At 41.6% G+C, this 26,628-nt stretch overlaps 2 protein-coding genes and 1 long non-coding RNA gene across 4 annotated transcripts; 2 read left to right on the top strand and 1 right to left on the bottom strand.

Moving 5' to 3' along the window:
- The first annotated feature begins 73 nt into the window (after window positions 1-73).
- Window positions 74-16,119, top strand: pdcd11 (programmed cell death 11). Its single transcript, XM_046046578.1, is given in 37 exon segments — window positions 74-168; window positions 548-671; window positions 964-1,110; window positions 3,344-3,508; window positions 3,736-3,897; window positions 4,027-4,135; window positions 4,317-4,492; window positions 4,656-4,763; window positions 4,844-5,017; window positions 5,019-5,057; window positions 5,177-5,301; window positions 5,397-5,457; window positions 6,245-6,391; window positions 6,540-6,791; window positions 6,931-7,056; window positions 7,405-7,599; window positions 7,786-7,956; window positions 8,080-8,293; window positions 8,466-8,615; window positions 8,926-9,038; window positions 9,170-9,669; window positions 9,865-9,927; window positions 10,549-10,645; window positions 10,809-10,898; window positions 11,087-11,189; window positions 11,367-11,544; window positions 11,770-11,826; window positions 11,934-12,056; window positions 12,300-12,422; window positions 12,596-12,761; window positions 13,525-13,665; window positions 13,778-13,921; window positions 14,090-14,340; window positions 14,580-14,748; window positions 14,914-15,067; window positions 15,298-15,463; window positions 15,570-16,119. Coding segments are annotated over 36 exon segments (5,433 nt in total). The 5' UTR covers window positions 74-168; window positions 548-569; the 3' UTR covers window positions 15,742-16,119.
- Window positions 16,112-24,656, bottom strand: zgc:175214 (uncharacterized protein LOC557610 homolog). 2 transcript variants are annotated; one of them, XM_046046582.1, is made up of 7 exons: window positions 23,979-24,656; window positions 23,415-23,785; window positions 21,632-21,785; window positions 19,164-19,206; window positions 18,716-18,757; window positions 18,004-18,086; window positions 16,112-17,005 (listed from the first exon to the last, which is right to left on the bottom strand). In XM_046046582.1, the coding sequence occupies exons 2-7, from the start codon at window positions 23,437-23,439 to the stop codon at window positions 16,885-16,887; spliced, it is 468 nt and encodes a 155-aa protein (XP_045902538.1). In that variant the 5' UTR covers window positions 23,440-23,785; window positions 23,979-24,656; the 3' UTR covers window positions 16,112-16,884. The 2 variants fall into 2 exon arrangements, with proteins under 2 accessions (XP_045902538.1, XP_045902536.1); XM_046046580.1 differs by having other exon boundaries at window positions 23,415-23,842.
- On the top strand, window positions 23,191-26,525 carry LOC123969310. The gene is made up of 2 exons (XR_006824713.1): window positions 23,191-24,088; window positions 24,200-26,525. It is a non-coding gene; the product is annotated as an uncharacterized LOC123969310 (long non-coding RNA).
- Window positions 26,526-26,628: the final 103 nt, after the last annotated feature.

The raw sequence follows: 26,628 nt of genomic DNA on the forward strand, positions 1-26,628 counted from the left end.
AGGGTCTCAAACGACCGTTTTAATGGCTAACGAGGGTGTCAATCATTCTTTCTTGTCTGTGATTGGACAACAACTAAAACGCCCATGTGGGTTTTTCTTCCGGGTTGAGATAATGGCGTGTTGCTGAACAACATGTGAGTTTTGGGATTCACAAGCCGGAGATTTAATGTAAGGAAACATTTCATGATAAATACTGAAGGACAATTTAGTATATGTTTAAATCAAAACCGAGTTTGTCCCTATCAGAATAGGCATTTTGTCTGTTGGAAATCGTCTTTTGTGAGTAGCCGAGTGCTAAAATAGGTTACAGGTAGCTAATGTTGTCTTGTCCATTTTGAGGGGTAACTTTATGTACTGCAGTATTACAACTGATCCAAATGGACCTGGTTATATATTTTCCAGCTAAAATCGTTATATGTGCATGTGATTAATCAGCCAATGTCTCATTAGAGAGCCAGTCTGGCTACCTCCATTCGTCACAAAGCATAATTTAAATGTTTTATCAGCAGCATGTTACGAGTTTTTTTTGAACGCTTGGTTTTCTTAGACATCTGAAACAACATAAAAACATGGCATCTGTGGAGGAGGACTTCCCTCGAGGAGGGACATCAAAGAAGGCCACTGAGAGTAAAATAATGGTGCAGAGGACAGAAGTGGACAACTTGTTCCAGGTAGAGCTTCACTCTTTTCTATATCTTTCTGCATCCATACTAATGTGAAAAGACTTTACTTTTTCTGTACACCTCACTGAGCATTGGGAAAAGACTTCATAGAACATGTAATATGACTAGCCTCAAAAAGATTATCATCTAGTATTCTTCTAATTCACATTAGTGCACTACTTAAGTGGGCATCAGCTGTTCTAAATCTACCCTTTAGTTAACTTGTGTTTTGTACACTCACTTTAGAGGGTATGTGTAAAATGCCCTCTTTAGTTAACAGTATTTTGCTTTTCTCTTGCAGTCAAACGAGCAAGCAGAAACTAAGAAAAGAAAGGGGGCAGTCAGAGATGACGGCAAGAAGCTCAAGAAGCCAAAGACGGTCAAAGAAAAAAAAGAAAGTCTGACGTTGAATGCAGCAGCCAAGTGTGTGGAAATTCTACACATCAAGGTAATACACTGTTTATAAATTGTGTTACATGTTTTAAGTAGATTCACTTTCTCAGTAGAGTTATTTTCAGTGTAACACTACTGTGAGTCAAAGGGGTATTTAGCGCAGAATTATAATTACTATCATTATATCTCTAAAGTGCTCATTCATACAGTAGCCTAACGTCCCTATCCATGAGTAAAATCTATATATTAACATCAGATTTGCAGGGTATATATTGAAGTAATAAGCTTAACAGATTAAATGAATAAAACACACTCTTATTAAAATTCAACCAATTTAATAATAATCTGGATAAAGCCACCAAGTTCTTAAAAGAACTCCAGCACAGAGAGAGGAACAAAGAAATAAACACATTATATAAACACAGCAGTTTGGCAGGTCTGGATGCAGAATGGGCCACATCAGGTCTGGATTCTGCTGACGGAGAGAAACAAACATGAGCACATCGCTCTCAAACACTGCCAGGTTGTTCACAAGTCAAGAGCTGCGGAACAACAGCACGCCTCTGTTGATAAATAAAAAGGACAAGTTACGGTGCGTTCCCTGGTGGACCTGGATCAGCTGTTAGCTGTAAACACACCACAGGGCTATCGTTAAAGTTGCTATGTGGCTGTGTTTTAATGTTTTAATGGCCGGGTCTGTTTGTTTTGGAGAGGAGGCGACCTCGGAGATAATTCGCTCCCGGTAGAACCTTGTCAGGGCTCTGAAGTGGAGTGGACCCAGAACAATCAACTGTTAGCTGTAAACACTAGCAGGACTAAAGTTACGGTACGTCAGTCCAGTGACTGTTGACCTGACAACCGACTTGCCTTTCATTCGCCGGCACTGGCAGTAACTCAGCCTGCCGAGTGAACGATAGACTCTGAGGACCCATGTGAGTGGTGAACGAGTAGTTCATTCCTGCTCCACGGTAGCCGAGATGTCACGTGACAAATGGCCGACTCAAACCCAGAGACCCACAGTTGAGAGTTGTGAACTAATCAGTTCTGTTTCCTGTGCTGACGGAGCCCATGCAGCGAGTGAACGTAAGAGTCAACACTATTTACGCATGTGTGAAAATGAACAAATTACTCCCCAGACTATTCATTCCTCCTGAGTCATATACAAGATTAGGTCAAATAAACGAGAAATTCTTTGAACGACGCAACATTCCTCTTCCTGCTACTTTAGAGAGCAGTCGTGCTTTCCCTACTCTCCCCTCTTATCTTGGCTTGCTCCTATTTTCTGTCTACTTTGGTCGTGTGGAAACTTCTCTTTCGACCACCTGCCTGCTGTTCTCCTGAAACCATCAAAATGGAATTAATCAACTGGTCACTCAGCGCTATTGACAAGATTTTCACCCAGAAACGTGCTTCACCGGGTGAGCCGAACTGTCCCAGTGGAACATTCGCTGCAGGCTACGCTTGCGACTCGTGGGAGACCTGGCAAACTGTTTGCTTGGATGTTTTATCTGTGGAGGACATTGAAGATTTATGGATAATTGGAATTTTGTTAGTGGGCTTCCTGATTATCGGGCTTGGAATCTCCCTAATATATCGTAAAATTGGTAAGACAGCCGCCAGTAAATTTACCCAAAAGCTGTCTGGGGAACTTAAAGAGTGCTTAAATGGGGTGAACGAAAAGCTGAAGGTTTTACATCAAAGGGCTGATCAGAATGGTGAACTGTTTCGTAACATCTCAAACCGGTATGTGGAAGCGCAGAGGAGGATTGACACCTTCGGGGCGCAGTCTGGTGAGCTGCTGAGAGTAACCACTGGTCTGACATTGAAATTAGAAGAAATGTCGAAATCACTACATGAACTGGATGCACGTATGACGCTGAGGATGAGAGCGATTGAAAGACACTGATCTGGATAAATGTTACCGAATCAACCAAAATTGGATTAAAAATGATTCCCCTCCTCCACCCCAGTGGGAAACTGCCTCAAAACTGCCCTCTTTATTTCTCTTCCTCACATGTCACCTCAAAAAATCCCACCATGTGACAGCATGTAATGTGTGTTGTCTTGTGTATTATTATGTATTGTTATGTCATGTATACTATGTTGCTGTCTGCATTAATTCTTTTCTGGAAAGCGAGTGGCGGCACTGAATATAGCTGCGGCCCGGAGGCTTGCTCCCACAGATACAAATTTCACTGTGTACTTGTGCATGTGTGACAATAAAGCTACCTATGAACCTATGAACACTATGCAGTATCCGACATGATATTGTTTTGTGCATTTCCCAGAATATTAAGGAGGGTATGCTGATGCTGGGCTGTGTGAAGGAGGTAACAGACTTTGAGGTGACAGTCGGCCTGCCTTGTGGCCTGCAAGGCTTCCTCAGCATCAAAAACATCTGTGACTCGTACACCAAGCTGCTCACCGAGTTGCTGGATTCAGCTGATACTGAGGTAAGCCTGCAGAGTGATGATTTAAATGTACTGCAGAAGGTGCCAAAGGCTTGTTGTAGCGGGCCGTATCATTGATGATGTAGAATGCACGAGTCCACACTCGACAGTTTTCTGAAAATCTGAGTTCCATTTTACATCAATATCTTTGTATAGGAGTATTTTTGTGTGCTCTTTCCTTTTTGGTTTTCTTGGATCTGTGGTTTTTCATTAGCCTTTTTACTTCCCAGGAGATCTGCTCTCTGCCACACCTCTTCTACACTGGCATGGTGTTCAGGTGTGTGGTTGCCAAGTTGGATGTAGCCAAAGGAGGCTCTCTTAGCATCCAGCTGTCAATCAATCCAAAGCTGGTCAACAAGGGACTCACCTCAAGTTCTCTGAAAGCTGGCATGGTGAGTCATTAATGAGCATCTTCAGTTAAATAGGATGGATTTGAAGTTTGGTTGAAAAGTTTTTATACGGCCAGCTTTCTTTTTTTTCTTTTTTTTTAATCCAGAAATTTATTGTAACGTTGTTTTCAGGTCTTGAGTGGATGTGTGGAGAGTGTGGAGGATCATGGCTACATAGTTGACATTGGCATCAATGGAACCAAAGCTTTCCTGCCTAAGAAAGCAGCAAAAGACGCGGAAGGTATGACACAGTATTTTAGATTGCCTATCATTTGCTAAGGAAATAATCTCAGTCAACTGCCTCTTTCTGATACAGAGTAGGGATTTGCTCCACCTGGGCCGTGCAGTTGTTTTCAGTCCATCATTCATCATACATTCAATACATTTCTCAAGCATGTGTGTGTATGCTGTCCTTTGTCCAGAGCTGAAAGTGGGTCAGTATGTGAGTTCTCAAATGGAAGAAGTAAAGAATGATGGCCGTGTAGTCCGCCTTTCTGTCAGCCCCTCGACTGTTGCCCAGGCCTGTGCTGAATCCAAGCAGGGCTGGAACCTCACTAACCTTCTGCCTGGTCTTCTGGTCAAAGCCACGATCAAAAAGGTACAGACAACTTTTATTTTGGTAATGCTGTTGAGCCTTTTTTTATATCTGATAATTTTAAAACATCTTCTGTTCATACACTATTGCCGTCATTACAGTTGCTATCACAACTTCAATAGTAGCTGTGTTTCATTATAATAAAGCCTACATGTTTGTTTTTCAGGTGACCAAACATGGTCTGATCCTGGACTTCCTGTCCTCCTTTAGCGGCCAGGTGGACTTTCTCCACATGGAGCCAGAAGAGGCATCCAGCTACATCGAGGGAGCTGAGGTAATGTTAATGGTTTTCAGTGTGTTTATGTTGGAGTATAAACTTAGCAGCCTAACGCTCTTCTGCATCTATCCACTCAGGTGCGAGCCTGTGTGCTGTATGTGGAGCCGTCCACCCGTCTGGTGGCCCTGAGCCTGCGCAGCTACCTCGTCCAGCCCGGGACCAGAGTTGACCCCTCTCCTGCTGGTGGTGACCGCATTGGTGAAGTGGTGACGGACTGCAAGATGACCACTATGCACCACATGTCAGGAGCCATTGTTGGAACTGCCAGACAAAACGTTGGCCTTTGTACATGTGAGTCGGGGCGATGTTTTAAAATATTTCAACCTACTTTGACTTAAGAAGAATAAATGCTATAAAAATGTAAATATCCTGCTGACTCAGCATTGGGGTTTATCTGTACTTCTCAACAGAGGAACCACCTGAAGGAGTCTAATGAGCCAGCTAATGAAAACAGAGTGCTGGCCATGTCTGAACACACCTGCAGGATCCTGGACTTCAGCCCCATGGACCAGATTCATTTTGTTAGTCTGCGCAAGTATGTGAGACCTCATTTATGTGTCTTATTCCATAAACACGGGCCTCACTGTTGTAATTTCATGTACTAATAATCTTCTTTTGCCTTGATTTCAGGAGTGTGATTGAGAGGCCTTTTTTTAGATATCAGGATCTTCAGGCTGGTCAGTATGTTGAGGTAAGAATAAAGCCTCACCACCTATCCAAGTACCGTGTCACACACGTGACTTGGATTTAGCTTTTTAACAAATCTGTCAAAGCAATACACGGTAGTGATGGGAATTATAGCATAGAGTGCCATAGAACTGACTTGTTTGAGACCGACACACAACTAACACACGGCATTTTTCCACTTTGAAAGAATAAACTTGTCAAATCATACAATATGACATCAGAAAGCTAAGCCCTCCTTTATCATTTTGGGTCTTGATTTTCACTTCTTTCTTTAGACTGAGAGTATACCAACACCACAAATGTATCTAGGCAAATATTTTCTTTTAAAGTCTCTGGTTAAGAGGGCACATTCTCTATTCTCTATTTTTTTCACAAAATATTTCTTCAAAGACCTCATCTTGTCAGTTGGATTAGATTTTCTTTTAAATAGTTACATTTCTTAAGTACATTTTCCCCATTAAACTATTAATGGAGACACTTCCTGGCAGATGTTAAGGCTTTGGGTTGTTATCTGCCAAATTTAAAATCTATGTGGCAGGGAGGTATATATATATATATATATATATATATATATATATATATATATATAAAATCTCAAGAGAGAGAGATACTTTTACTGAAGAACTCCAATGCAATAATTTAAAATAGAGATGTTGCCTAGAGGCAGTTTGGCTAACTGTACATTTCAGTTTAACCACCTTGTCTGATTATTTTATTTTCCTCTTTATTTAGTGTTTTTGTCTCATCCTGCTCTATGTTTTTATTGTCTGTCTCATGTCTCTCCTTCCAAGGGGACAGTGTCGGTCCTGCTGAATCATGGCATGGTGGTGCATTTGTCTGACCACATTAAAGGCCTGGTGCCCCGGACACACCTGTCTGACATCCTCCTCAAGAACCCAGAGAAGAAGTACATGGAGGGCATGAAGATCAAATGTCGGGTCAGTCCAGTTCTCTACTTTGTTTTAAAGCCACTGAGAAGACCGCAAGAATAAGATCTGTAACCTGAAGTTTCAACTGTCTGGCAGATTAGCGAATCATCTTTCATATTCCTTTCCTCTGTGTTTGTGTGTTAATATGTTCCTCCAGGTGCTGTCAGTAGATGCAGAGAATAAGAAGCTGTACCTGACCAGAAAGAAGGCCCTGGTTGAAAGCTCCCTGCCATTGTTCCTCAGCTATTCTGATGCCCGTCCTGGCCGCGTGTCCCATGGTTACATCGTCTGCATCAAAGACTTTGGTTGCATCGTCCGTTTCTACAACAACGTCAAGGGTCTTGTGCCCGTCAATGAGCTCAGCTCAGAGCCCATCATCAGTCCTGAGGACGTCTTCTATGTGGGTCAGGTGAGCAGATCAAACATCATGGACACAGAGGATCAAGTTACTGATGATGGTCTGAGGGTTTTTGGTGTCTTTGTTCACGATGATTAGGAACCATTATAAACAATCCTTTGACTGTGAATTATTTGGCTTGATTGTCCAGGTGTTAAAGACCAAAGTTCTTCAGTGTGACCCCGACAAGGCGAAGATGGTGCTTTCATTTAAAGCGGCGGTGGAGGGAGACACTGAGGAAGCTGCCAAGCCCCACTTTGACTGTGAGGTGGGGAAGGTAAGACCTCAGGCCTTTCTTTCTTTTATATTTACATCTTTATATCTTTATTCATCTATATATCGATAAAGAGATATCAAGGTAGTTTATTTATTTAGAAAGAAAGTTTGTAGTCCCTAAAGCTACACACACACAAAAAAAAAAATGATATTAAAATATGGTAACACATACAATAAATAAAACAATACATACAGTTATTTATATACATAAAAACATACATGTATACACCCAGAACATGCTGCAGTGTATTTAGATGTAGTGCATTAGATATAGATATAGAGCTAGATAGATTCATCTCTAATTTCATTTTGTATTTTTGACCTGAACATGTGTGTTTGTGTGATGTAGAGGCTACAGGCCAGGGTGCTAAAAAAGTCAGTCAACGGTCTGGAGGTGGCCATCCTCCCTGATGAGATCCGTGCCGTACTACCCACAGTGCACCTTTCTGATCACATGTCCAACTGCCCTCTGCTGTGGGAGAGCCTGCAGGAGGGAGACAACATCTCGAACCTCATCTGCTTCAGCAAGAACAAACAGAATATCGTATCCTGTGTATTTAAAAAGTCAGTAGATTTTGTATGAACTGAAAACCCTACTTTGATTGCTTGATTCTGTATTGTATGAACATTTTTTCTGGTCTTTGATGTTTATCGGGAAGTAAATTTATACATTTCCTAATATGAAAAGCAGGAAAGTTGTCTCTTTTCCTTAGCCGCTTGCCTGTTAAAGATCCTCACCAAGAAACCAACAGTGAGATGGTCAATGGAGGAAGGAGTGGTTGCCAAGGATTTCTCTGAAATCACGGTTGGAATGCAGCTGATTGGCTGGATCAAGAACATCATGTCCTATGGCGTCTTTGTAGAGTTCCCATACGGCCTTGTTGGTCTTGCACCCAAGTCGGTGAGTAAAGGGCTATGTGTTGTATTTTCAAACCTCAAATTCTCTTCCTCCAAGTCATTTATCTATTTTCCCTACTAAAATTCGTCCTCTGCTCTGCTTATTTTTATTTTTATTTTTTTTAAGGCCATGACCGACAAGTTCGTCAGTGATGCGACGACTGCCTTCCAGCTGGGCCAGACGGTGTATGCTAAAGTGACCAACTTGGATGAGGAAAAACGTCGTTTCCTGGTCACGCTGAAGATTTCAGAGGTCATATGTCCAGAGGGTGATGCCCAGACGAGGCTCATTAATGGTCTGCAGGAGAGAAGAGCTGTGACTGAAATGTTAGCTATGAGAGGTATGATTATGTTGGTCTGTCTGCGTAGATTGTTTGTGATGAATGCCCACATAAATAAGTAGTTGCAGCATGGAAGTAGTTTCAATAAAAATATAGATATTTTGATTCTTTAATTCTTCATTTGAAGTTTGCCCTCATTGTGTAACCTCTCCATCTCTGTCCTTACTCTCAGAAAACAGTGATCTTCGGCAGCAGCTGGCTGCTCTGTCTGTTGGTCAGAAGCTGAAGCTGACTGTAGATACTGCGAAGGACAGCAGTGCCACCTTTAAGTCAGATGATTTGGTCAGTGCTACCATACTGGCCACCAAGCACCATATCATGGGTATGCATTTACATATCACATTTTGCAGGAATTCTTAAATGTTTCACTCCTCCGTGACGATTACAATACATTTTGCTGTCAAGTACATTTCTTGCAATGTCTTGACATGCACAATATCAGCAGCCTGGTGTGAGGTTTTTCATGGTGTGATAATGTGGTAATTGATGCCACTGCATTATTGAACAGAAATGTTACCCTGTAATGTGTTGCTTTTTCATCTCTGATTCGACAGTCATTTTACTTTTCACCTTATTTATACCAGTAACTTTATGTAAGTGATTGCATTTTCTATTGGCTGCAATGTTTCCAGGTGTTAACTTGACCCCAGGACAGAAAGTTACTGCGGTCGTCCTCCATGTCGACATCCTCTCAACACGTGTCCACGTATCCATCCTTTCCAAGCTGGTGGGGAAAAAGAAATCTGTGAGTATTACTTGTCATAACGGCATTTTGTTGTTTCAAAACAATGACTTTTCATGTGCTGTGGGATTTCTCAACACTGCTTTTTCTGGAGCAGCCTGATATCCCATATATTTTCATTTGTACATTCACAGTTAACTGAAGGATCAAAGTACACAGCGACGGTGCAGCACACCGACAAAGACTTTGCTGTCATCTCACTGGCTGATACGGCACAGCTGACTGTGATCCAAACTAGCAGCCACCTGAATGAGATTTTTCTGTCCGAGTCAGAGATGGTGAAGGCGGGGATGAGTTTGGCCGTTGAGGTCATAGAACCCAGCTGTCAGGAAGTGCAGGGGCTGCCTCTGGTGTCGTGGGCGCGCAGTGGACCAAAACGACAGCGCACCACCTCTGAAAACCAGACGTCCTCTAAGGGTCACCGCTTTGGTGAAATCGTGCAGGGTAAAGTGCGGACAGTGAAGCCTACCTCCATTCAGGTCACACTAGAAGATGGAAGCACAGGCAGCGTGCACGTGTCTGAGGTGGTGGAGGTTTCAGAAGCATGTCAGGGATCCTTCCCCACATCCTCCGTTAAAGTGGGCAGTGTGGTCACCGCCAGGGTCATCGGGGGACGAGAAGCCTCTAGTCACAGGTATGTACTGCTGGAGGGTCTCATTTTGCATGTTTGATTGGAAATTTCTTTAGTAACTTCCTACTCCTGTCCTGTTGTTTTTATTTCATTCTTAATCATAAAACCACTGTTAAAGTGTAAAAATCAAAATGATGATTTTCTATTATTTTTAGAATTGTATTGAACCTAATATTAATCTCAGCTGTCTTATTTCAGATTCCTGCCCTTCTCCCATCCCAAATTCACATACACCATTCCTGAGCTCACACTGATACCCAGGTAATTGTATACTACAGTTCATTGTACATTGAAGTAGAGCCTGACTGATAAATCAGCATGCCAATATTATCAGCTGATAACGAGCTAATTGCAGAAAAAATGACAATTAAAAAAGAAACGCAACATGGCTCCTTCAATCGAATGCTGTCGTTGCATAGTTTGTCCACCAGAGGGCAATCTGAAACTCCCCCTGTCGAACACGTTTAGAACGCCACAAAACACAGCAATCAGCAAAGTACTTTTATAACAATAAAAAAAGTTTAAATAAACTGCATTATGTCTTGTTATTTATCTACACATGTGTTGTGTTTGTGTGGGATAATCTTTATTTATGTTATGTGTCTTTTAAAAAGAATATCGGCAGATATATCAGATTTTAAAGTCCTCAAATATCAAAATCGGTATCGGTCTTGGCCAGCAAAGGAAGTTAGTAAATTACAATAAAATATTGTCCAGAAATTGAAAAATTCTAATAATGATTATATAAACCTGTGGCGGTGGTAGTGTTACAGCTGTTCATATTTTATGTTAGGATTTGTACTTTTTATCTGTTCTTATCCAACACATTTGGGGGTTTTGTCTGTTTTTTTAGTTGTTGCTCTTTGTTTTTTTTCTCTGCAGCAAACTGGATGTGAGTGCAGATTTAAAACCAGTTACAGCAAAAGAAAAACTAAACAGCTACAAGGTCGGGGAAGAAATTACATGCTTTGTATCAAAGGTAAGTTCAGAAAATCATAATGGCTTGCAGTAGCTTCCTTTATTTCCTTCTGTGTGTTTCCCCAGAACAGTTTAGATCACAAGTCCACAAATCAGAAATAAATCAAACAATTTTAAAGGCGCAAAACTGCATGTTTTCAGTGTGTTAATGATTCTGCCCCCAGTTTAATCCAGAGAGGAAGTCTTTGGAGGTCAGCACTGATCCTTGTGTTACTGGGACAGTTGAACTGCTGGCCATGATCACTGATCCAAAAGTAAGTTTACAGCGGAGTCCACATAATGTCAGGAGCATTAATTATATGTATTGGATGAGGCTGATCATTTTTAACATTCAAGTTGCTGGAAATCATCAGAGGTTATTGTAGCTTAAGAAAAAATTAGAAAAGTTAGATGAAGCTTAGTTTCACACAGAGCCGATTGTTTAATTTCTGCTTATTTTCAGGATGCCAGCCACCCAGAGAAGCTGTACAAGCTGGGCCAAGCTGTCCATGCCAAAGTCGTGGAAGTGAACTCCAAACCTCAACGCCTTGTGCTGTCCCTCACAGGTAGGAGAAGCTCAAACCATTTTTATTGTTTACTGCTTCTCGCCATCACATTGTACTCACTGTTTCTTAGCATTGTTATCATCACTTCTACTTGGTATCTCTTCAGATTGTTTATCAAATGCAAAACAAGACAACAGTTACATGGAAAAAAATTCTGGTTTCCTTTTTGTTTTCCAGGTGTCCATAAACTGGAGACAGGCAGTGTTACTTTGGGGATGGTGACTAATATTCAGCCACAAGTTGGCCTTCTGGTCAAACTTCCCTTTGGTGGCATGGGGACTGTTTGCGTTACTGACCTGGCTGACGCCTACAGGCCAAACCCTCTGGACGGATACAGCAAGGATCAGCTGCTCCGGTCAGTAGATGTCTTTTTAAAATGTACTGCACACAGTCTGAGGCACAGTTAGACACATATATCAGGCCAGGCTAAACAAAATGAACTGTTGGAATCATCACAATCTTATTGTCATTGTCGTAAACGTTGATTTTCCACTTTGCCCAGAATACATTTATGGGCAACACTTTAAACCCCATTTGGATTCTCTTGAAGTGTAGATTTAGAGTTTATTTTTTGCCTCAGGTGTTTCCTTCTCGGGAGTGAAAACGGCAGGTGGGCGTTGTCTCTACGTCCAACAAGGTATGAGCAAGTTTTATTGAATTTGTGAGTTTCTGTAACAGGCTCACTGCTTTATAGTACAGGTATCTTGTTATAACATGCAGGTCACAGTAACTTTGCTCTTCCAGACTGAATCCGCAGCAGGCCAAGCCAGCGAAGGACCCGGAAGTTTTGTCTGTAGACAAACTGAAGGCAGGCCAGGTCATCAGAGGCTACGTCAAGTCTGTGGGAGAGCAAGGGGTCTTCATCAGGTAACTGAGAAATTTGTCCAGCACGGAAATGTAGCTCTAAGTTTCTTAAACATCAGACTGGACTAATGACAGTACATTCATATTTAAACTCTATAGAAACATATTAACGTCTAAGTGGAACAACATGCTCCAAAATGTTTTCTGGAAAGTGTAGTTTCAGATTAGTTATTTCAGCAAGTTTCATGGTCTATGTCTTCACTCCTGTTCCTAAAGACATTCTTATTTCACATGTTTGTCTTCCAGGTTATCAAAGAGTATCACAGGAAGAGCCCAACTTCAGCAGTCTACCAAGTACTTTGTCAGCAACCACAAGGTCCTCTCTGAGCACCTGCCTCCCAACACCCTGCTCACTACCAAGATCCTCAGGTACAAAACGCACAGATTTCCCTTCTGTGGTAGTTAAGTGTTTGAATAAAGAAAGAATTAAAGGAATAAGTCGTTAAACCAGACACCAGGTCTTTTACATAAGACCGTTTTATAGAATCAAAAGTGACATCATGTCATTTCTAGCCTGCAGCTCTTTCTATTCTTGTCCTCAGTATTGACAAAAAGGAGGTGTTGGTCAACCTCTCTCTGCTCCCAGTGGACACTGGGAAGCCAGACGTCCTTCCAGAATCTCTCGGTCTGCCGCTGCGTCTGATCGGAGAGGACAAGAAGAAACATGATACTAAGAAGAAGAAGCGCACGCTGTCTGAGAGCGAAGAGGTAACAAGAGAATCAAACTTTCTTTCTTTCATTACGTCCTGATTCACATTAAATGGTGAAAACATTGTAGACGACTCACTACTCAGCCTTTTAAAGGGTAACTTAGGTATTTTTTTTCAACCTGGCCCTTATTTATCCATGTTTTTGTGTCTATGTGACAAATTCAGACATTTTTTGAAATTGGTCCAGTATTGTACACTAAAGTGGATGTGTTTTTCCACTGACAGGCTCAGATTGTTATTATTAAGTGGCTGAAAACATTGTTGAAACAAAAATACCTACCCTTTCATAAAAACCACTAGATTCCATTGATAAAAATATTAATTTTACCTCGCAGAACACATGAGTTGCTGGTCCACTGCTGCCTTGGTTAATTAGTTTGTTTGTCAATTTTTATCAAGTGTGTCTGGTGTCTTCAATGAGAGCAATATGAGAGCAATGTTCTTTACACTTGTTAAAGCACTTTGTAACTTGTTTTTGAAAAGTGCTCTAGAAATAAGGATTATATTATTATTATTATTATTATAATATAGTGAGCGATTCAACCAAAAAGCATCTTACTCTTTAAAAAAACTAAAAAAACAAAACAAATATACAATTAATCTCTGTAGTGATCCTTTCCACAATGTTGTCAGACACTTAATTAGTCTTTTGGTCTGGCAGTAATAAATGCTTCATTGATCTTTTAAAACTCACTGCATACACTGCAGCTTCAATTGCAGCCAGATGGTCACTGAAGCTCTTTACTGTTTTTTTTTGCCAGAAACAAGCAGAGTCCCAGGTACCAAAAAAGAAGAAGAAGAAGAAAACAAAGAAAGCAAAGACTGATGGCAATGACAGTGGAGTGGAGGTGTTCTTCAGAGAAGAGGAGGATGAAGAAGAACCCAAATCCGATTCTGTAAAAGTAAGCAAACACACTGCAGCTCAGTACATTTTACAGTCATACAAATCTCCATAGATTTGGTACAGTAATACATTTATCAAGAACGTTTAAAAAATACATTTCCCCTCAGCAGGTGATTCGCAACTCAGCGGGTCCTTCCAGACTGCAGGTGGCAGCAGGTTTCTCCTGGGACGTGGGACTGAGCTCCCTGAAGCCTGCTTCTGCTGCGCCGGAGGGGGACTTCAGTGACGGAGAGGACCAAGATGGAAGCAGCAAGGTGAGCTGACCACAAAGATGCATGTCTAAAGTTAGGATTATTAAAAGGAATACAACCCTGTCGGGTTTTGTTTTTTTTTTTGTATGCAGATGGTCTCTGCGAGTCTTATTGTAATTCATCAAACTCACCACTCACTTTTGTCTTGGATGTACTGCTCTCGTCAACCAGCCCCAGAAGAAGTCTCGTCATGAGCTTGAGCAAGAGAAGAAGGCAGCAGAGAAGGCCCTGGTACAGCGGGAGGCCGAGCTTATGGATCCGACCCTACAGCCCCAGGATGCAGCTGCCTTTGAGCGCCTGCTGCTTGCCACACCCAACAGCTCCCTGCTTTGGCTCCAGTACATGGCTCACCATCTGCAGGCCACCCAGATCGAGCAGGCCCGCACTGTGGCAGAGAGGGCCCTCAAAACCATTTCCTTCAGGTGATTGATTGATTGATTTTGTTTAAATTTATTGTGTATTTTTAGGGCCTAAACCTACGGATCCATCCTTAATGAATAATAATAATATCTGTCTGGGTGTTGAGGTGAAGTAGGGTTTCCATATCTGTTGAAATAGGCTTACTGTGTTTACATACATGGTTGTGTTGATGGGTGAAGAGAAATCTAACAAACAGAGGGTTGTATTTATTTTTTGTAAAACTTGTCCTGTGTGGGTCCAGGGAAGAGCAGGAGAAGCTGAATGTGTGGGTGGCCCTGCTGAACCTGGAGAACATGTACGGCACAGAGGAGAGCCTGAAGAAAGTGTTTGAGCGGGCGCTACAGTTCTGTGAGCCCATGCCTGTGTACCAGCAGCTGGCTGACATCTACGCAAAGTCTGACAAGACCAAGGTACGCTCTGTTTAAATACCAGACTCACCTGAGCTTCCCTTAGTTTAATACACATCATGCCCATTTGTCGAGACTGATCCTGAAAGACTATGTTCTGTAGCCACTAATGTTTGGATGTCTCTGTGTCCCTGTGTGCTGTCTGCTCTGTTTCATGTTTGTATCCAGGAGGCGGAGGGCCTGTATAAGACGATGGTGAAGCGTTTCCGTCAGAATAAAGCAGTGTGGCTGAGCTACGGGACCTTCCTGCTCCAGCAGGGTCACAGTGATGCTGCCAGTGCTCTCCTGCAGAGGGCGCTGAAGAGTCTGCCCTCCAAAGAAAGTAAGATGGCCTCTCCAAACACGTAATTTCACAAAACAGTTTCATGCATATTTATATATTTTTGTGGACTATACACACCCACCACTGACTGAAAGTAGAGTTCCCATCCCTCTGACTGTACCGTCTATGTGAAGAGTGCAGTGTATGTAACTATTCAGATTCTGTTTTCCCGTCCCAGCTGTGTACCTCCACAGGTTTTAACCTTTATGCATTGTCATACTTCCTCTTAGGTGTGGATGTCATCGCTAAGTTTGCGCAGCTGGAGTTCCGTTATGGTGATGCTGAGAAAGGTCGCACTATGTTTGACAAAGTCCTGACGAGCTACCCGAAACGTACAGACCTCTGGTCCGTCTTCATCGACCTTATGGTCAAATATGGATCACAGAAGGAAGTCAGGTGAGCAAAAGCCCTTGCTTTGCTTTAGTTAACTGTAATTAGACCAGTTTTATGATCACACATAAAGCATGCTTCATGGAGCTTTCTAACTTCCTGTCTCCTGCAGGGCGCTCTTTGATCGTGTGATCCACCTGAGTGTTTCAGTGAAAAAGATCAAGTTCTTCTTCAAGCGCTACTTAGAGTATGAGAAGAAGCATGGCACGCCGCAGAGCATCCAGGCAGTCAAAGAGAAGGCCATTGAGTTTGTGGAAGCTAAAGGCACAGAGGCTGCCAACTAAATGACCCAATACACACAAAAATACACACATTGTGTATGTGTGTTGACTGCAGTGTGGTAAACTCAGTCTGAGCCTCACACCTGTGAGGAAAAAAGTTTGTGACTCTGGACACTCATGCAGTCTCCTCCTGAAAATGATCTTAGTTTGTAATTTAGCTTTTTTTATTGATGTGGACTAAGGGGTTGAACCGGAAAGTCTGGGTTTGATGCTGTAATGTTGCAGAACACAACAAACCTTTTGTAAAATGGGTTGTAATCATCTATAGATGTTAAAAGAAAATGGTATTTAACATTACATCAACTTCATTTTATTCAATTTTGTATGAGACCAAGTGTGAGCAATGAAGAGAATGTCAATAAATCAAACACTGTTACCATACATTACGTGACGTTTTATTTAAAAGCAACAAATACAAAATAACAATATATAGGGGACATGTTTACATACAATACATACAGGCAAGACTAGTTTTTCTATCAGTCTCTTTTTAAAAGGACAGGGCCGAGGACACAATCGGTAACAATGCTGTCTACTTAAATCTTCATGGTTGTATTCCCGCTGGTCTTGGTTTCAGCCGGAGGTTGTGGCTACCTCTGACTGCTGGAGCATTTCACCTACATTGGCAGTATTGAAGATGCATGTGTGGCACAGGGTTATAGGGTGGCTGACATGGTTTGTGCTGGCTGTATTGGTAACACCCCTGAGATATTAGAGGTATCCATTCTGATCCTGTACTCTGATGTCCTACTCAATGCCTGAAGGGTTGTTGGTCTCTGGCAGTGCTGCACTAGTCATCCAGTGACGGTGGCAATGATAGCCTTCTCTCTAATGTGGCTCCTTTTCCTGTCTTTTTTGTTTTTTGTTGAACAGTGCAATATGGAAGTAGAACTAGGAGCATTTTTATGAAAAGATCCTATTCATCCACCCACTCCCTGACTGATCTGACCAAATCATTTTGGTGCTGTCAGTTTCCAATTCCCACCAAGGCATACTGCTCAAATGTCAGCAGCAGGGCGGCCACTTGGGATCATTATCAACATTTCCTGTGAGATGTCTTAAAGATGAGCGCTGTCCATCATCCTTAGTGTGTTTAATGTGTGTGTTTTCTGTAAGGGGAGTCCGGTTTCCTCTTTCTCAACTCCCTCACACCTCCTCTGGGTCCATTGGGCCCTCAGCACCCTGGGGAGCGTCTGTGTGGAGCCGGAGGATGGGTTTGTTGCACATGGGGCACACGCTGCGAATCTCCAGCCACTTAAGCAGGCACCTGACGGGACAAAACAAGTGTTCGCTTTAAAATAATACAACATGAATCTAGTTTACCAGAAGCACCGACACTGAAATCATGATTTAGTGCTTTTTTGCAGCACTAATCAAAAAGGAAGCTATCATTAATGTAGTGGCGATTCATTCCAAAATGTAATGAAGTCTGGTGGATTAGCATGACATGAGGAGGAAATCCAGACACTGTATAAACCTTATAAAAGAGCTAGAAAAAGCTGTTCAAAACAACCTCCCTCGCTGATAAAGATCTTCAAGTAAATTATTAATGAGATATATTAGGCCTACATTTAGCAGTCACTTATTAAAATAACTTGCACCTAACAGTAAGTGCAATTATTTTTTGTCAACATGACACTTCTTGGTAAAATTGTCTGTCTTTGAAATAAGATGTAAAAGCGCTGCTGTCCCCTTCACAATAAATGAATAGTAATGAATAGTGGTTGGTACACAGCAAATTAAATAATGTAGAGTGATAAAGATAATTGCAAAAGAGATCAGTGTGTAAAGTGTTTTTATTTTATATCTAACTCAGTAGTAAGTCATGTAAATTATAGGCTACATTCCATTTTCCAAATATAAACAAGGATATTAGATATAGGTCTACCAAACGTATTCCATCGGCAACAACAGGCTTCTATTATTGCCAATAATCACGTAAATGTCGAGCTTAATTACACTTATTTGACCACAGTTATGATTATGATGATGATGATTATGATTAAAAGAAACGTTAAAGTATCAAAGACATCCCTTTGCTATCACTATAATCACTTTATCTGCACATCATGTCTGTTTGATCCAGATAAAAGCAGCTGTAAACGTAAAGAGACTGGACGATACAGCATTAACACGCTAAGCGCGCTCCCGCGGACGGCAATCACTTTTCGGCGGACCATAATTTTTCGGCACCATATTTCCCAAACGGCTGAACTATTTTTTAAATATTCATCTATTTATAATTTCCACTTAAATAACACTCACTTCTTGTGAAATGCATGTGAGCATGGGCACACTCCCAGTTCATCCCTGGTCCTGAATTCTTCCAGACATACCGCACAGGTTTGCTGCAAGAACAAAAATAACACCAATGTTTGTCTCCCAAGAACAATGCCATTTTGTAAATGAGTCAGATTTGAATTCGTAGTACATTAATTAATTCAATTTGGTCTAGATGTGGAGCACAGAACAGATAACACAAATATAAGCCACTGTTTAGAAATCATGTTTTTATCTGAACTTTGTTAACAGAACTGTTTAAGCCTCCCCTTGTGCAAACAGATTGGACAACACTGCCTCTGGGGGAAAAAGCAAAGGAAACACTTAGAAAAGCAGTCTTTTTAGCAATCACAAGAGAGAGAGAAGAGATCTTTTTTTAAACGCATTTTGAATGAGTGCACAGTTATTTTTGGAGTCTGCTACAAGTAGAGAGAGCCAAGAAGGCACTCTGACTTTTTTTTCAATGGCTGCATTTGAGATACAAGATATTTTGGGACATCTCCTCTGAGAGTGTGCAGCAAGTTAATCATATCTGAGAGGAGAAATTGATTTGAGTTAACCAACCGAACCCTCCCAGCTCATAATGGGTAATCTGCGCTGGCACGGAAGCAGTGTTGGGGTAACATGAAATGTGTACAGCTGCTGGGTTTTAACATGTATGTTTAGCACACGTTAAAGCATTTGCAGAAAGACTTACTCCTAGGAGGCTCAGTTTCTTGCTTGCCCCCTTCAGCACCACCTACAGTTGGGAAAAGGGAGAAGTTGGGTCAGGTGAAGATGTGTCAGCACTATTATGTTGGCAGAAAATCTATGGTGTAAAACAAACACTTAAGTTGGATTCAATGGCTTAAAAATATTTGGCGTGTGGCGAGTGGCGTGAAAAAAAACATTATGAATATGCATAATACAGGCAGCTGGAGTTTAAACTTCCCTAAAGCTAAAAACATTGTCACCATACTGTCACACCCTGCTACCTGCTGGGTTAACTGTTTTGAATCAGAGTGTAGGTAATGACGCATGGATGGTGTCAAGGCCATCTGTAAAGGGTGGTGTTAGGTTTCTCAGTGTGAAAGTGGTATTTATAACCTGCCTCAGAAGCTGGTGTTACATGTTTACCCACAGTGACAGATACAGCAGTGACATACCTCATTGTAGCTGAACTGCTCCCTTGTTCCTTGTTGTTTCAACCTGAGCGACACAGAGACATACCATCTGTACAGTAGAAGTGACTATCATAAGTAAATTAAGTCAGTGGTTTCAAACCTGGGGGTCAGAACCCACCTCAAGGATAGCGTGGTGATCACCCAGGTAGAAAAAAAAAAAAGAAATCTGCAACATGTAATTATTTTTAGGTTTTTTGGGACTTTTCCCCAAACTTCACTTCTTTCTTATGAATTATTGTATAGTTGTACTTTTCCAGGTTTATTAAAATGAAGTAATCTGGGAAGAGAAAATCACTCTTTAACTGAACTGCTCACAACTTATAGACATGCAACCGGTTACGATTGGCAACAAGGCGATACTGCTTCATATTGAGGGGTCACAGGCAAGAAAAATTATTGGGAACCACTGAGTTAAAGATTCAGTGTGTAACTTTTAGTGGCATCTAGTGGTGAGGGTTGCGAAATGCAACCAAAGGCTCACTGTGCATTCACAGTCTCCTCAGATGGTCCCATTTCCTGAGTTGATGTGTTCATGTGCTCTTAAGTTGGAATGTGGAATCAGCATAGACACTACTACAAAGATGTGTTGGATTAGCATTATCAGAGCAATTTAATTTCTAAATCTAAGAACAAAAAAGCTGTATATGTACAAGATATGGTCATCTTTTAGTATCTTTATATAATATAGACTACCCCTGGCAAAGTTTTTATTATTTGTGTCTTAGTATATATTTGTATACTGTTCTATATACTTCTTTATGTCCCTTGTACACTTTATTCCTCTTTTGCAATAAAGATTTAAGGAGAAAAACAAAATCCAATTATTCCGACAACACATGAATCAGTCACCCCCCACCCCTCCCTTTCCAAGTGCACTCTGTAGAGCAATTTGTCCGTTTGTGCTACTGTACAATCATTGCACGCAACATGGCGCCATCCATGTAAGAGGACCTGCAGTGTACGTAGATAGAAATGGTTCATTCTAAGGTTCTAAAAACATAATTGTTCATTATGTAAGGTCTTTATACACCACTGAAAACATAGTTATTTATCTTATACTGCATTTCTGCATTTATATTGGTTGTATCTCTGTCTCATTTTTAAAACAAAAAAACATTTTTATAAGGGTCCTTTAAATGTGGTTTTTCAACTTTATTCGTTTTTGGTCACATGGGGGCAGCACAACAAACATGGCAAACATATTAGCAAACATTGGCTTATTTACACATCCAGTAGACACAGAGCAATATTCAACTTGTAGCTGTTCATAGGGCTAGACAATTAGTCGAAATCTTCTCAAAACTGCAATATGGCCTACTGCAATTTTCACATCTCAGGAGGTGCAATATTTGTTAAAGGCAAAATACCATCTTAAATTTATTATTGTCGTGCTGCAGAGATGTCCTGGCCTACATATCATATTCTACAGACTTAGGAAAACATCTTTGGTACAGATCCTTGTAAAAATTCAACCATAATCATCAAAATATGTTTTTCAATAAAAAATGGGAACAATAATGTAAATATGATCATTCCCTCCAACATCGCAAATCATATAGCAATTCAGTCAAAATAATCGCTATTAGATTAGATCGTTATTTATTTACTTTGTCTGTCTGCTGTTTAGTGCTGGGCAGGAAGCGCTTGAGGGTTTTTGAACCTTTCATTGAACAGAGCTTCCTGCTGTACCTGAAAACGAAACTGATGAGAGCGGCGAGAAAGAACCAAAAATGGTACAAATGGGTAAAACAATAAGCCAAAAGGCACTAAAACGCTGTGGATCTGATCTCAACTGCAGAGTTTGTGAGAATTATTTGGGTCTATCAATACTAGCAACCTTTTTTCACATTCCACGTAGTCGCGTGATCCATTGTTAATCATCGTGATCATTGTTGTTGGAAACTAAACTTAAGTGATCTTTGTTTTAAAAATAATTTCAAAAGTATCTTTCTTTCTTGTCGTTTTCAGTTGACATACACAGATACTGACATATATCTGCAGTAAGCTAATACCACTGAAATAGCAGCCCAATGAACTGTTGAATTGATTGCTTTGCTTTTGCTACTGCAGCTTACTGTATATGTATGCTGCATGTTGTAACATGCATATTTACATAAATACTAGCATAGATTGATGTCTAATTATACACTATATGTAGCAACTTTGGCAGCTCTGCGGGGCAACACTCCCTAAATTTGCATCATGATTGCTGCTATCATCACATATTACAATCTTATTACCAAGGTATTTTTGAATTAATTTTAACCCACTGTGTTGCAATGCTTGCTCAAACATGTTCAGAAACATCTAACTGGATTGCCCTCTTTCTGTAATGTAATGTTTCTTTTTGTATTTCCTGTTTTTATTCACATTGCTCATGTACCTTCCTCATTCTCCCCCCAGATTTTCTGTGACCCAGTTCATCTTCCTCCCAAACCCACTCTACCTACCTGAAAAGGTAGCAGCAGAAGATGAGGCTGAGCATGAAGACGAAGAGGCCGATGCCCAGCACAATGACATACACATTGAGTGGGAGGTGATATATGTCAGAAGTCATGCTGCAGTAGTGTTCAGAGCGCTGAGTACCCAAACCACACAGGCATCCTGCCAAGAGTTTGCAAATACAGATTACAAACCTTACACTTGTTGTTACCTTGTCCAACATGTTAGCTTAAGCAAGTTAAAAGAAACTTCTTCCCCTATTATTTCTTATACGGTTAAATGTGGAGCAGTAACTGTCATTCTGTGGGCAGTTAACCTCAAAACCTGTTTATGCATATGTTTCTGTGTTTTATGTTTGTTTACAGCCTCAGTCTTTTAAACTGCATTCAACTGTGTCAGTCTTGCAACTTCACTGGTTACTTTCCTATTATAGCCAACAAAGCTCCACCAAGGTCTACAGCATACAGTTCATACAGGATTGACTATGCAAGTCTAAATTGGTAGCATAGACTTAAGATGCTGCAATTTGTACAGACAATTGAACTGTTATGAGTTCAAAGAGCAGTTAAGCTCTCGAGATATGTGAAAATAATTTCCTTTGTCAAGGAAAAAATTAGCCATGATTATTATTTGCGAGCAGTAAACACTGTATTTAAAATGTATTATGAAGAAGAAGAGGAGTCATTGGCAGAGAAGCAGGAAATTGTTGATCATTAACTGCAACATGAATCTAAATTACCATTAAAGGCTTTGAATCTCTGGCTGCCAACAGATACAAAACGCGGCCATATGTTTGCTTGAAAATGAGTATGTGGCACTTTGGCTCATCTCCACAGAAAGAAAAAATGAGTTGTACTGACAGTAAAATATTTGATGAGGAGTTAGACGTAATAGTTGGTGTTTGTGTGGATGCAGGTGTGTCCTGGGAGCTGTGACCGGCACTGTGGTGGCAACTGAGGTGCTCAAAGGACTGTGCGTTAATTGGCTGTGAACAAGACAAACATGGAGGACGGACACCACTTCCACCACACAACCATCTGTTCCTCAACTCTATAGAGGTGACTGGTAGAGTGTGTGCGTATGAGTGTGACAGCAGCACTGGGGGATGGACGGGTGGAAGGGTGTCTGTCTGCATGTATTTGTAAGACCGAAGTGTGTGTGTGTGTGTGTGTGGCAGGCGACAGGGGGTGGGGTATATTAAATAGGATGAACTCTGGGGACTAAAGGACCATTTGGTAAAACAATAGCAGAGGAAGCCCCACTTCCACAGGCCACATGTGTTCCTATTAATTTGCAGCGAGGATGCTCCTTGCCAGCCTCTAAATGTCCATGTGTGTCTCTTTAGAGTGAATGAATGGGTACAGCTTGCACACTGTGGGGGGTATGGGTTGGATAATTTGACATGGCTGGGGGTTGGGGGATATACAAGGAGGGGAGGTAGTGTAGGGAAGACCTAGGGTAGCATAATGAGATGCTATCATGAACCAGGCATGGATGCACTGCAGAATCAGTCAATAGTACCAAAACAGCAAGGAACGTGGAAGAAGGTTAAAGAATGAAATATCTTCAGTTTCAGTTGCCATAGCTGTTAAACAAACATGACCTTGAATCTGGCTTATTTTTAACTTAGGCCTCCACTCTCTCAGTAATTTACACACAAGTACCTCCATTATGTGGATTCCATAAGGTAACAGCAAGCAACTGAGTAAATGAGTTTATGAGGTACAAATAAGTACACGTGCTACCACCTCTTGTGTATTTGTCAGACTGCAGAGAAATGCACTCACTTACCGTTACACCATTGGAATGGTTGCATGAAATTTGACTCCCAGAGCAGCAGCAGTAAATTCAGGCCCTGTCAGGAGAAGGCTGGAGTCGAGCCAAGCTCGTGGGCTGGAGCTCCGGACACTGAATCTGTTTGGAGCCTGGATTCAGTCAACCTGAGCTGGATTGCTTTCTTGCTGGGTTGCGTTAGCTCCTCCAAAAACCACCATCAAGATTTTCAGATTTGCTTTAGATTCCACAAATCCTGGGGCGGCGCGGTTTTGTTGGCTCAGCACTCTGTGCTGCCCAGCATTCCCAAATCTGGATTAACCACTCCGTGAAAAGATTGGGAGATTTGGGACTGGGGTTTGGACTGGGACCGAAGACCTCATGTGCTCCTGGATCCCAGTGAAAATGATGTCATCACAGGAGAGGGATGAAGAGACAAAGAAATGCTGTTGAGAAGAAATGATTGTTTTTCAGATGCCTCATACCATGTGGTATTCAGGAGTTGTTATTGTGAAAAGCTGGATCTCACTCAGTCACAATGTCACAAACAACACAGGCTGCTTGGTACCAGGAAATACTTACATTTACAGCAGAAAAGGGCCTCTTTGCCTTCACTTTGCGTCAGTAGTCTCGTCCCCTTCCCAAATTAAATGACATCCACCGTTCAAAATGACAGTCCTCGTCCAAGGAAGGTAATTATCTGGCATTAATCTGTGCTTTGTCTTCCTCCCAAAGCTGCTTTTTTAACAGGATTTTCACAAGTCTCATCCCCCTCTCCTCTCCTCTGTTGTCTCCTTCTCGAGTCCTCTGATCTTGCAAAGGGTATTCCTCCTCAGAATAGAAGCCAGAGATGTGCTTCCCTCTAAGCCCAAACAAAGTGAGGACAGCTCCATGCAGTCAGCAACAATCCTCTAGCTGGGTTTGGTATTTTGCTGGTGACTGTGTGTTTGTGTGTCAGTCAGTGCATGTGTGTGTGCATGCGTATTTATGTATGTGTGTGTGTGTGGTGTGTGTGTGTGTGTGCGTAAGGGAGGATCCTACTCTCCCTCTAACCATCTGCTCCCTCAATTGAGAAAGAAAAAAATCAGAGACAAAGGTGGTGTGTTTGTGCAAGTATGTCTGCCTGTGTTGTATTCTCTCTCCCACCTCCAGCTGGCTTTGTCGTGGCAGGCTTCCCCCCGTCCTCTTTCAATCCCTAATGGTGCTCAGAGAGCCTGAAATTTGCCTTTCCCTTCCTCCCCTTGCTCTTGCTCTTTCTCGGGTTTGTAAACAGATCTCTGCTCATGTGACCAGCCGTTTTGCCTCGCAACTCTCCTCTCCCTCAGCCCTCCCTCGCTTCCTCTATCCTCCAATCTGTAGGCAGAAGGAAGGCAGAATGAGCCAGACACTGACGAATGGGGCGCCTGCAAGCATGCTGATGTGTTTGTGTCTGTATGCGCACACCCCTGTGCATGTATATGTGAGAGGGAGACAAGAGAGACATTTGCAGCAAAGTCAAGGGAGACCTTGGTCGGTAACATGCGCATGGCTGATGTCCTGACAACCACAACAAAGCCATCTGTGTGAAGTGGAGGTCAGCAAAAGAACAGATGATGCAACCTCAGTCAACATTTCCTTCCTTCACATGCGCACAGATTGAATTTTAAGACCCTCGGCAGATTATTTTTCATGTTTGCTTTGTGTGATCTATATATAAACATCATGTCACTCTTGAGGAGGAAGAACAAGGCAGGTAGAGCAGCAAAGAGGGGGGGAGGTGTCTCTGTCGATAGAGGGAACAGAGGAGGAAGCAAGATGTGAAGGAAAATAAAGTCAAGAGGAAAAAGAGGGAGAGACACAGAGAAAAATCACAGCTTGGACAAAGACATTGCTTGCACGTCCACCCCCACACCAGCGGCCCTGGCCGCCAATTCGCTGAGGGAACAGCTGCTGGGCTACCGGGCGAGCTGTTAGATGGTCAAGGGGAGTGCTGCTTCGCCAATCCCCAGGGGAGGGAGGGAGGCTTCAATGGGATCAATGCCATTTTCATTCACCCTCCCTTCCACCCCCCCTTGCTAGTAATGACTTTACTGCTGAATACTGAGCAACAGCTGGTTTGACTGCACAGATGCATGAGCATAAAGTCATACAGTCCTGAATATACACTGCATGCATTGTTGGGTGTTTACAGTTTTTAGAATTAATGTGTGTTGTTGCCACAGAGTTGTGTTGTCATTGTTGGCATGCTGAAGGGTGGTGGTTTTGGTAACAGCATGCCCTCTTGTGAATTATGATGAAATCACCATTGTAGCAATAGCTTCCTGCAGATATACAGGATATGAAAGTGTTCACAGGTTATTCATATCAGAGACATTTTCATATTCAACTGTAACTGCAAAATTGCTGTAAACAATAATTGAAAAGGCCTTTTCAAATATAGAAGACAAATCCTCAGTGTTTTAGTAAAAAGGGTTTTACCAGGGAATGACTGATGAAACTGGGCACTGAGTAGGAAAATGAGAAAGGGAGAAAGATGCAAATGTTGATGTTTTGTTTGTGACATGTAAATAGTTTTGGCTGTTACAACCTTTTGTTTTTGCATAAATCATAGTTATGCCTGTTTGGCAAACACTGTAGATTGTGGGGCTATCTGCTCATGACAAGATTTAAGGCCAGAAACGTTCTTGCAAAGCATAATAAACTAACATTACACACATGTTCTAATGGAAATATTTTTTTTATGGCCAATTTATGATATCAACCACCATAACCTTATGATTCCTTTTTTATTTGTAACAGAAAGACTGTGTTATAAACGTTACAGCTGGGGCTTGAAGTGCATGCAGCTTTTTTCTTTGCTCATATGACCCCTGTTAACACTTTTTGGGGAATATTTGTGGTGGCCCCGCACTTGAGAGGACCACAAACAGTCATTAGTGTTAACAATGAGAACTCGCCAGTGTGTTGCAATAATGATTAACTATCACCCTGATACAGCAGCTCTACTTCTGCAGAATTTTGCTTAGTTCTGTCCCTCAGAGAGCAGTGTGTTTTCAGTAATTCAAGACTTGTTGTAGAGAAAACACAGTTGCACCAACAGTAAAAACAAAACAATCTTCTGAATAAACTGAGCTGTATGTGGACCAGAAATGTTGACAAATTCTTTCATTTTGTGGGGATCATGCTCAAGTATTGGACCAATAGTCAAATCATACATTGCATTGAATTAAATTTATTTTCATTTATATGTTCT

This window comes from Micropterus dolomieu, linkage group LG04, assembly GCF_021292245.1.
Source record: "Micropterus dolomieu isolate WLL.071019.BEF.003 ecotype Adirondacks linkage group LG04, ASM2129224v1, whole genome shotgun sequence".
NCBI lineage: Eukaryota > Metazoa > Chordata > Actinopteri > Centrarchiformes > Centrarchidae > Micropterus > Micropterus dolomieu.